The 12,571-nt window shown below is 42.1% G+C and overlaps 1 protein-coding gene across 2 annotated transcripts in view; it reads right to left on the reverse strand.

Annotated features, from left to right (window-relative positions):
* The window catches only part of gpc6a (glypican 6a), a 117,837-nt gene that overhangs the window by 4,481 nt on the left and 100,785 nt on the right, over nucleotides 1–12,571 (reverse strand). For both annotated transcript variants that reach the window (XM_080835786.1, XM_080835785.1), the window contains 2 exons: nucleotides 5,448–5,578; nucleotides 1,684–1,859 (listed from right to left, as the gene is read on the reverse strand). In XM_080835786.1, coding sequence (XP_080691912.1) covers nucleotides 1,684–1,859; nucleotides 5,448–5,578 — 307 coding nt within the window. The remainder of the gene's footprint in view (nucleotides 1–1,683; nucleotides 1,860–5,447; nucleotides 5,579–12,571) is intronic.

The following is a 12,571-nucleotide window of genomic DNA, read 5'->3' on the forward strand; positions in this document are numbered from 1 at the left end:
CACACATATACCCTAACACATAAACACAAACAAACAGAGGGGTTGAGTACATATGCAAACTCACACACAATCAGAAACACACTCAATGATAAGAACATAAAACTACATAAGAGTGTGTATGAAACTACACTCACACACACCACACACAGAGACAGAGACAGAGAACGGGAGTGAGGGTATATGTAAACACACTCCCAGGCATTCAGAATCCCTGCCAACACGCTCAAGGCTGAGTACACTTAAGAAAGATGGCATACACTCCCTCATTGACATACGCACAACAGAACAATGGAACATACATGACTTTACACTGTCAAATATAATGCAAGTGGGCATGTGCACTAATGTGTGAATCCTCTCCTATGCTCAGGGGTGTCCTCTGATTGTGCACTGACAGTGAGCTATGACAACAAACATTTAGGCTGTGGCTGCTGAAACTAGCCACACTGCTGTCTGTTACAAGGTTGGGACCTGTTCTGGTTAGCTAGCATATTAACAGAGTCCCTTTGCCTAAAGGCACCATTGGTGCTGGAACGGGCCATTGCCAGGCTTCTTAGACCGAAAGCCCGGATCCTATTTAGCTCCTACAGGAGGGATTGTGTTTGTGAGGGAAGGGGGGGGAGAGAGAGAGAGTGAGGGAGGGGGGAGAGAGGGAGAGAGGGAGAGAGAGAGAGAGAGACAGAGAGAGAGAGAGAGAGAAAGATAGAGAGAGAGAAAGAGAGAGAGGAAGAGGGTGTCCAGTTCACAGGACAGAGACAGAGATGAGAGAGAAAAGAGAGGGGTGGATCGGAAGGAAGGGTGTTGGAGATTGCTGAAGGGAGTCAGAGAGCTTTCACCAGGGAGGTGTGTGTGTGTGTGTGTGTGTGTGTGTGTGTGTGTGTGTGTGTGTGTGTGTGTGTGTGTGTGTGTGTGTGTGTGTGTGTGTGTGTGTGTGTGTGTGTGTGTGTGTGTGTGTGTGTGTGTGTGTGTGTGTGTGAGTGTGTGTGTAAGTGTGAGTGTGTGAGATTTTGGCACTGATCACAGATTAATGAGGCTACTGAAAGATACAGTGAGCTGTTTTGGCAGGGTGACTTATTTGACAGAGAAACATATGGGCCACAGCAGAACGCTTCCAAGTCTGACATGGAATTTGGGTCGTGTTTGTGCTTGGAGGTCAGGCAGTGGTAAATGTCTCTTCATTGAGCATTTACCATGGAACCAAATGGGAGCAATTGTTTTTCTTCAAAAAAACAAAAGCTTGATAGCACCATACTCACAATCTGTTTCATGATGAGTGGTGTGGTGCGACCTGCTATGGCTCTAGATTTATTTATTTTTGATTGTGTTTTGATTGTGGGAGGCTTTGAGAAATGTGTAAACACATTTCTTAGTTCATATTTCACATTCCCAATAAAGCTGCCTGACACAAACCCAATCTGAGGCATGTGTTCCTCATTGAAATTGTTTCATTTCACAAAACCCTCATTGACAGGAAAACATTACATTCATTATTTCTGAGATCCAGCTTTTCTGGTAAAGCAAACTCCTTTAAAAAAAAAAAAAAAGAAACCTGCTCAGGATGAGACAGGGTTCAAAGGTTGTTGTTCAAACTCCCTATGTGGTACATAGAAGACAACAATAAAATATATGGACCATGCAAATGAATGATGATCCATTCTGTATCTAGTTGATATATGATCTTACTGGAATCTTGGAAGTAGATATCATTCCCATTGTATGCGTTCCGCAACTTGGTGGTCATCATTCGGAGTGTCATAATCTGCTGGCGGATGAAGGTGTCTGGTCGAGTGATGTCCACCTCCACCTCGGGATTGTGCAGCTGATTTGTCAAACCATCTTTCACCACTTCAGGAAAGTATCTGAAAAACAGCCCATTAAAAATGTAAGAATCCGTTTGAAATGCAAAGTGCTGTGGCCTTGATGTCTATATTCAGAATGATGTAACATTTGTTTGTTCTAATGACATTCTCGTAGGTCTGTCTCACAAGTGATTTACTGGCGTCCTTTCAATATCTTGTGGTGTAGTTGTTACATTTTCTATAAAGGTTAAAATAGAAGTATCCTCTTCAGACTGTCAAAACAAGCATAACAGCCTTCCAGCACAGCCTTCCTGTACAAATATAATATCACAAAAATCTTTATGGCAACCCCTTACAAATTATATCTTGCCTGCGGTTAAGCACTGAACATGTTATGATCTGATACTAAAATATTATGCATCATATGTTTCATTTATTCACTGATGTAATTACCAGTATGCCTTGCCACACACACACACACACACACACACACACACACACACACACACGCACACGCACACGCACACACACACACACACACACACACACACACACACACACACACACACACACACACAAACACCCCCCCAATGCAATAGACGTATAGGCCAAACGTAGAATCACACAGTGCCAGTAACATTTTTGTAGAAATGTACACACAGTAAGTCATAAAGTCATTTACAAAACAGCGGCCAGCATGAAGGCCCCTTAGAGCTGGAGAGTTTGAGAGTGGCAATAAAACTAGACTGCATAACCAGAGGCGACAGCCCATTACGCAGTGTCCCCTGTTTCTACTTGGGTCGCCTCATCACCGGGGCGTCGAGGGGGTGAGGGACAAGGGCTTCCGTGTTTTCCCAACTCATCTCGTTCGCGAGCTTGTTTACCTCCTCTGACTGTCACATCTGGTAAATGTTTACGGAGATCACTGGAAAGGGGAAGGGGGAGCACAGGAGCATGCCGGGGTGACCTTTGACTGAACTGACCTGAATAATCAAGGCGAAGCTGCCACCTGCATTGTGTTGTCACTCCCAAGTAATGCATGTCCTGAATCGATAGCTTTTGATGTACACTAAACTAAGTCACAGCCACTGACCTTAAGACAAAATGTGTATGACAATGACACATACTGATTCATATTTTTTAATTGAGAAGGCTCTTGATTTTTGTATTCGGTTGAAAGAAATGGATTGTTTTCAAAGCACCTAAATAGCCATTATTTGTAACACAGTTTTATTTGAACAGTTTTTAGTTATACAAAAAAAAAGGTGGTCAATTCCTTTTGCTATTGTTTGTGGACTTCCCACAGTGGCCAAATCTCTCTCTGTCACATGCAGGTACTCGTATTCAACAACCTAGCCTAAGAATTATCACAACAGGCTGCACTACAACCATCACACAGATTCTTAACAATACTCCACGACATCCACAACATCCACAAAGATGCCTTGTTGAGCATTTCATTGGTGTTGTGGGCACCTTCCAAGGGTATAATAGTTTTTTTTACTCACTTCCACTACCATCGCTGCATACTTTAGGTTCTTCATTTCAATGGCTTCCTCAATTGTATCTTCAAAGGGAATCGTTAACTCGTTAAGTGAACACTGCGCTCGCAGTCAGAGTTTGGTCTGGTCTCAAAGCAGTCAAAACACGTGGAACAACATCCGACATCAGCCAGCAATCTCTAATCCCGTGGTTTGCCCCATTTGCAAGTAATATTGTTTACAGGTGCCTTGTGTCCACTTACCTGTCCCTTTCACACAAAAAGTATACCGTCCCTGTCATTAACCAGTAACAGGTAAACTCAACTAACTTATTCTCAAACAAACATGGCAATAATTTTAAAACTTGATAATGTCTACATGTGTAGTGACCGTCAATTAGCCAACACCCATGCACAACTTGCAGCGCTTAAAGTTGGATTCAAATGAGAACTTCATGGGACACTGAAAAAAGGGGGAGGAAACTTCCTCATGCAAAGAACCACCTCATCACGGGTAAGTAGCACCTTTTTACCGTTTAAAGACACCCAAAATCCCCCATTTATGGTTTTTGTGGCAGACTCTTGTCTATTAGGAGGAAGGGGGGGAGTGAAATAATAAAAGGTAAAAAAAAGTATTTTTATGACACCATCTGGTAATGTTATGACTCGGGATGGGATGGCCAAAGCAGCAGGGTGAGGCTGGTTTGCCTGCCAGCCTTTTTTTGCTTTGTGTTTAGAGACTCGAGGCAGATGTCCGGCAGCAGAATGCCGAGTTGTGTTGGGAAAAGGGTGTGTCTTCTGATATCAACCATGTTTCCCCCCCTTACAGACAACAGAATTCATGTCAGCACTTGTGTTGATAGAACAGTTAAGTTGTATGCCATTTCCCTGTATATAAATGCACTGATGAGCTTGATCTTGCCTTGCAATGATGCTGTACCATAGTCATACAAATACATAAGCAATAATACATGAAAAGCTATGGGATAAAACAAGTATGCTACAGCTATGTGTGATATTGCCACAGTAAACAAGCAAAAGTAATGGCTTTCATGACACAACAGTCATATTCCTGCAGCAAGCACAGTTGCTAGTTACTAATGGCGATAAATAACAGCAGAACTGAGTTATAATGAGGAACTCCTATTGAACATGCTAAGGAACCAATAGTTTAACACTGTGTCTCAGTGATCTCGTATTCAGATAGGTAGCTTTGAAAGCTATTTTGGGCATTTTTGCATTGGGATATTTTGGCATTTGACATTCTGCTCATAACACCAATCAAGTCATCCTGAACATCCAAAAAATCATGGAGTGTCCGATGGTGTTCAGTGTGCTGTTGTATTTATGGTACAGCACAGCTGTGTTATTTACAGTTCAAAATAATTTCACACTTTAGCAGCAGATTCCTACCCAACCTATTAGCTCAATCCCTAAGGCTTTGCCTGTTAGGAAACCGATCATCATTCCTGAAACATCAGCTGGTGGTGAGCAAACCTACATATTTTGAAGCCGTCAAACAACAACAAAAAAAAAGTCCAGATGGAGGTATCATCACTCAGTGTAATGCATCTTTTTCCTCGGTTTGAATGGCTGTCAAGCTCGTTCTTGTCAGCCCAGAGAGTCAAAGAAACCAAAATATGTCAGCATTTATTACACATCCAATTAAAGCAGCAGACATAATGATAACTCCTCCAGCACTGATGATGTCTATGAAAGCCAAAAGCTTTCCACACTCACCAAAATATGATCTAAGTCGACCTGAAATCATTATGTCGAAACAGACTTTTGTGGATTTTTGATTGTTCGTAATAATATCTATGCTAAATTCCATACTGTTTTCTACACTACCAAATTTCAAATGGCTCATTTGTGTGGCCTTTTTTGTTATACCAGCTGCAGCTTTATATGGGTCACATGAATGATTATAGCTTCCTGTGACATGCCCCCCACCCCTCCCCCCCCCCCCCCCCCCACACACACACACTCTCACACACACACACACTCTCACACACACACACACACACACACACACACACACACACACACACACACACACACACACACAAACACACACACACACACACACACACTGCCTTTTCTTTTATAACACACATATCCTTGACAGTGAGATACACTCTCTCTTGACACCCCGATAGCCATCTTACCTGCCCTTGGTGTGACTGTTCCAGCACTGCTCCGAGTCTGTGCTCACCACCCTCTCATCCGTGCAGATGCTGTCAGGCAAGCTGGACCAGAACTTCTTGGACTCCTTCAGCCTCTCTTTGATGTCGACCACCTGCACAAAAAAAGGTCTTTATTACACATAACAGGTTTTTTTTGGATGAGCAGATTACAGAGATGAATGACCACTGATTTTCTGATTAGATTGCGAGTGAGTGGTGCTTGAGTTCCTTGATCAAAAATCAGATATTTATCCTGTACCCGAGAAGACAGGACTTTATCTTAACTTTTCCAAATTTGAAGAGTACTTTTAATCACATATTGCTTCAGTTAATTTAAAAAGAACTACAGCCTTAGATCTCTGACATTTGGGCGGCTCAGATTTACTATTAAACTTTCGACTCCGATAATGGCAAACACAGCTATGTGAATTAAAAGCTAAGATAAGTTAAGCTTGTATGTCTTGTGGCAAACAAAGAGGGGGTAAAAATCAATTCCAGGCTGCCTTTCACACAGTTGAATTGAGGGCAACGTGATCTCTTTTGTCCAGAATCTCCAAGGCCAGAGAGGTATAAAGTAGATTGATTCACAGGGATTATTTCAGGTCTTACCTTCGGACAAAGGTTTTAAAAAATTGGAGAGTGTTCTTAACCATGTTAACCAGCTTGAAAAAACTCTGTGTTAAGCCACCTCCATCAGATTTTATGGATTGTTTCAGTTTCATGCTCAAATATGTCACTGTAGCAATGAAACCCGGCCAGTAGACTCAGTCAACTATACATCATTGTTACATTTTGTGATTCCAAACATAACAGAACCCCCTTTTTCAGTGCCGCAACTCAACGGCTCAGCACCTATCAAACCTCTTTTCCTGACGTCTTCCTCACTTTCAACAAAGCTGACTAGCAAAGATGTCAACTAGCGAGACACACTTTGAGAGGAGTGAAACAGATATGTTCCTTGGTGGTGTGTGCATTCAGAGTGTTTTTTTTTTTTTTTAGTGTTCTCACTCTGACAAATGTTTTCACAGGTGCCACACTCCAATCTGTGCAGGGCAAAGACTGTGCAGCACTTACGAATAATGAAGAGGAACAATGGGCATGTGGCAATTGTGGAAACTCACAGCTGGGGTATTTTGTGAAGATCTCTAACCTCGAAGATTAGACTAGTGAAACGGACTCTATGAAAACGTTACTGTGATTCAGTAAATGCACATAAATGTCACATTTTACAAACATAACCACACACATCTGAGAAATACTTTGGTATACGTTAGCTTCATTTTTCTAAGATGCAAGGATTTCAGCCTTTCAGATATCACTTTACATTGCATTGTGCCTTAATGAAATGCTGCTGTCAATTATAAACAAACTAATTATATTTATTATAAAAAAATAAAAAGAACATACACATAAAAACATAGCCTTACATTTCACTTGCCTTTGATTTAACTTTCTTTGGTAGTATTTTTGTATGAGTGAGATTCCCAAGGATTGTGTGTGAATTATTTATTGTTTTTATGCTCTGTGCCTCTCTTCCCACAGAGATTGATGCTTATCAGTCAGTTATCTGGCACAAGCCTTTTTTCCCCCCTGAATTCTGATCTGTTACACAGAAGATGAGAGACAAGATAAGAAACAAGATAAGAGAAAGTCTGTGGTCTAGTCTCTACACCAAACACTGTACACTGCAGCTCTCGATCAATTAACGTTTGAAAAAATCACATCTCTTCGCCGTACTCTGAAATCACAGTATTGTCGTGTTTCACACGTTGGCTCTTTACATATTCTAAGCCATTGATGGATGTGATGACTGGATAGGTGATGAGCGGCATCTGGGGCCTATGCCAGGGTCTGTGTGTGTGTGCGTGTGTGTGTGTGTGCGTGTGTGTGTGTGTGTGTGTGTGTGTGTGTGTGTGTCACCCATGGGGAGCTAGAGGTGGTTTGGGGAGGTGTCGGCTGCAACAGGAGCATCTCTGCAGGATGCGCTGTCACCTCGACTGACAAGTTAATCTGTACACCACAGAGCTCTTTCCACGCGTCAACACGCGCAGGGAGCACGAGGTCCCAAAACGGAGGCTTATTTCAAACACAGAAACTTCTAAATGGCAAAGGGACTTTGGTCCTGTTACTAGGACTAGTGAGGATATCAATCTAAGCATGCAAAATGTGGAGATTATGCAAACATTATGTGGGCCGATATTAATCAGTTATACACAGTTTAAGAACAACTGCGGTTTAACAATCTCGACTGACAGCATCTGAAAGCTATACTTGTGTGTGTCGCATTAATATCACACAATAAGATGAATTTGGAATAGTTGAAATCATGTTATTCAAACACCTTTATGGTTTATTGTATAAACAAAAGGCTTAACTCAAGGCACACTCTGTCAGTATCCCGCTGTAAGCACCCTATCCGCACCGTTCATGGAGGATATCATATTGGCAGCTGGAGCGCAGAGGGTTCCTAAAAGGAGTCGTTCTGGTGGGAGACTGACAGCTGTGGCGGGAGACTCCACTCCTCTGGGGAGTGGATGTGACAGGGTCATGTCAACGTCTCCATTCAAAAGATACGTCATATTTTTCATATTTTTCCTCTTCGCACAACCCCCCCCCCCCCACCCCCACCATGTCGGGAGAACCATGAGAAGTACTCCTCATCTCTCTCTGTGACTGATGGGGTTGTCTCTGAGATCATGGCAGAAAACCAACAGAGAGGATTAGGAGGGAGAGAAGGGGGGGGGGGGGGGGAGGGGAGAGAAGGAACTGTTTGCAGTTTGTGGTGCTGGGAAGACGGTTCCCCTATGAGCACATTCAGCACAGGTAAAAAAAAAAAAGGGGGCATTGCATCATGCAGGTACACAGCTCAATGAGTGTGTGTATGTTAATGTGTGTGTGTGTGTGAGTGAGAGAGAGAGAGAGAGAGAGAGAGAGAGAGAGAGAGACAAAGAGAGACAGACAGACAGAGACATAGATGGATGGAAAGACAAAATGTGTACCTACGTGTGCATGTACGATGTGCAACAGACAGAAGGGATGCCAGGGTGAAATTGGACAGGGGGCCAGATTTTTTTCAAGTGAGATCTCAGGGGGCCGGATTACACTTTCGGACTGAAAAGGCCAAATACTGACTTTACTTCCCAAAATAAATACTGTTCCTTCCATCTTTCCTGAAAGATGCGACCTTCAGTGTCAACCTCCCTCTTTTTTGGGACGTACAGTCGACAGATTCCACTGAAAATAAAAAAATATATATATTTTTTTAATTTGATAAAAATTCAATTAAAAAATAAATCCTCCCCTTATCATCCGTGGGCCGGATGTGATGTACAATCGGGCCGAGTGCGGCCCGCGGGCCGTAACCCTGGCACCACTGGTATATACAGATAGACACACAGACGGTTAAAGAGACAGAGAAAAGGGTGCAACTGTTTCTGGATATAGTGATGCTCGAGCTTTCCACAGCAAGGGTTAACAAAGCAAAACTCGAACTGTCGAACTGTGGAGATCTGCGGCAGCCCAAATCTCTGACATGCTGACCTCAACAGCACAGGAACTAGATAATTCCCCAGTAGACAGTGACCAGGCAAGGTGTTTTTATTTTATTTATTTTCTTACTTTTGTTTGTTTGTTTTCTATTAAAATATGATTTGGGGGGGGGGGGGGCTTGTATGTTGTTTATCCTGTGGGGGGTGGGGGATTCAGTTCATGTACACCAGATGATAAATGGAAATAATGTTCTGATATACTTTTGTCTTGCATGTTGTAATTGCATGAATGTCTTGACTGCATAAATGGTGTCAATAAAAAGTTGATCACAAAAAAGAAAATGGTGCAACTGCTATTAGTCCTCTGATGACCAAAGCAGACTCAACTGGGCACCCGCCTTACCAGGCCTTCTCCTGTTTCCTCAGTTTATTAGCACATTTACGCTGGCAGTAAATGAATGGCTTCTAACACAAGCAACCAGGGCAGAGACTGGAACAGGAACAGCAGGGCATTCTGGGAAGTCATCCCCTCACGCAGGCACAGCGATCATTAGCAGACAACCCCGCTATGAGCTAGGTTAACAGGCAAGATGGCTGCCCACCAGAGGCTCATTTTTCAGTGGTAGCCCAAGACCTCCAGCAGGGCCTAGCCACCGCCATTACTCTCCGTCTCATTCGCCTTACTTACATTAAAGCTTAAAATGAATTCTGCCACCCCCTTTCCTCCCCCTCCCTTAAAAGACTCGACTTAACACTAAACCTATTTCTGCCTTGCCCCAGTGGTGTGACTAATTTTCACTTTTTCGCTTGAGCTTTAATGGTGTCAATTGGCAGCTGCTTGTGGGTACGCCGCTAAACAATAGACGCGTGCTGTCGACGCTGCCAGTGATACGTCTCTCATTTACCTCCTGTGAAATGTGCGATGCCTAGGCAGCAGGAGTGACTGGCACCCCAAGGGACTTTCAAGTTGACATTGAGCTTTGGCTGTCAGGGTATGATTTAGCTATGTGGGTCGTCTCCAATATGAAGAAAAAAAAGAAAGAGAAGACAAGAGAACAAGAAGTGACATTAGCGTCAAACAACATCAGCTGAAATCATTGTAGGTGTTAATGTACAGTCTAAAAGCACAAAGGGTGCCTCAAGGTTTGAACTAGGGCCCTCATTTGAAAGGCTATGAGCTCTGTGTGACGTCAAAATACTGCTCAAATAGGGCAACATCAAAGGCAGTAGCCAAGCAGAATTTCTATTTGCATGTATGCACACATAGGACAGCTAGGATAGTGCAAAGATTTTGTGGGACAGGTAAAACAGCATATTCATGTATTGTGTATCTGATGACACCCACATCAGTCTATATTATAGAAATATTAAAACTGTTAAAATTTGCAATTGTCATTGTGAAATGATTAAATATAATAGGTTGAATTTATAACAGCCCAGCACAGTTCAAGCCTCCAAGTCTAATAAATGCTGTGGCCTTCACATTATTTAACATGTAGCCTATGGGCCTAAGCAAAACACATGAAGGCCAACTAGATAGTTGGGAATTTATGTAAGTAGAATATAGTGGAAAGGTACTGTGAAGTGAAGAGGTTATTTATAGCATAATTTTCTCTGTGGAGAACATAATACGTGCTATATGCAAGTATCGATCGATAAGCCAAAAGGTTCAGTTCCTCTTCAAAGTATATTCTTGTAAGAGTTAATTTAGTTAATTTAACCCTTATTCATTTTGGAAAAGTTTATCATGATGGGGCTGTCCAGATCACATAGGGGCCAGTATCAGTAGACCTATAGCAACACTAACAGTAGATACCACTGACACTCTCAATCCAAGATGGCAGACGGTGGTAGCCCTGCACAAAATGTTTCAGAGGTCAGCTTCAGGTCAAATTCAGAGGTAAACTCAGGTAAAAAAAACATTAGTACACAGGAAACATGATAAACGTGATGAACATCTATGTGTAAAAGTAAGCGGAGAGTAAAATGTAGTATTCATACTTTATACAAAAACCATCTGACCAAGCTTTCTATGTTTCTGGATTTCATGTAGATAGAAAATATATTATTACCATTGGCTACCTAAACCTAAAGGTGATTCTTGCATGACACTATCACTATTACAATGATTCAAGCTGTATTTTACATAAAAAAAAACAGCTTTACTGTATGTGGTTGGTGGGCTACTACTATAATTCAAGCATCATTACTGAACCCGGATAGACTCGCAATACACTCTGCATCATGAAATGTCAACTGATATGTCACTGTCAAGTAGCCTGTGATAGCAGCAAAATTCAATGAAAACAAAGTGAATATTGTACAGCAATGATCCCATCTGCAGATAGAGAAATTGTGCTCCTTCTCACTTTAGGCCTATCTTCATTGCCTCTAAATAGTGACGTAAGGCTATTTTAGAAAGGGAAATGGGGGACAGATGCATGCATCAGTCGTCCACACTGACTGATTATGCAGTGAAACACAAACAAAAATGTACTTTTGCGTCATATTGCCCTAATGCATGATATGGATTATTTTTGAATTCACTGTCCGTACGGCTTAGGGCGTAGTTTGGCCTAGCTTCATAGTCTATGAATTCATTTGAATACATATTTGAGTTAAATAATCAGTCAATTTAGTAGACTTACGGAGTTGTCAATGCTATGCTGTACTCTGATATTACATAAGAAGTGCCTGTCAGATATTGAAAAGTGTGGCATCCTCAAAAAACACTGTACATGAAATGACCACCTTTTTGATCAGATACACCCCTTAATGAGGCATCTGTCTGCCCTCTAAAGCACTCATCTCTTTTCTTGCGTGTTATGAAATGACCAAATGAATAAACCCTAGTCATCATAATAGCTTTTCGCAATGCCCTTTTTTGCTGCACTTTAAGATCTGCGGTGTGTGTCTCTTAAATCAGTAAGGGAGCTAAGCTCTGTGCCAATTTTGAAACAGGTGCACCAGGCAAAGAGGTCTATTTTCATATATATTTCATGGACTGGAAGGAGATGAGGTAATGCAGCCACAATAGTCTTTCACTCAATCACACACTGCACAGCAACTTGAGTTGATCCAGAAGAGATAGATTAATTTGGATTCTGAGGAGCATTGGAAGCTATAATTTAGAAGTGTGTGAAACCTTCTTGGGTAACAGAGGAGTGCTTTGCAAGGGAATGGACAATGCATGATTATATTTTTTAAAGCCAAATCTCTGCTTAACACACATCACACACACACACACACACACACACACACACACACACACACACACACACACACACACACACACACACACATTACATAGTACCTACACACACACATATAGGCACACACACACATTTATGTCCGTCTCTCTATCTGTCTTTCTCTCTCATACACACACACACACACACACACACACACACAGAACTTTGATAGTACCCAACAATTTAAGATATACACACATAAAACAGATACAGAAGACAAGCCTGGTTTATTCTTAAAAGCAACTCTTGGATGTGATCCATTTTCTGGACTGGGGACTGGGGACTGGTGGTGTTCGAGGAGGAGGAGGAGGAGGAGGAGGAGGTGGTGGCACCGGTGTTGGATTACGTGAGCTGATGATGTTGTTTT

This window comes from Sprattus sprattus, assembly GCF_963457725.1.
Source record: "Sprattus sprattus genome assembly, chromosome: 3".
Taxonomy (NCBI): Eukaryota; Metazoa; Chordata; class Actinopteri; order Clupeiformes; family Clupeidae; genus Sprattus; species Sprattus sprattus.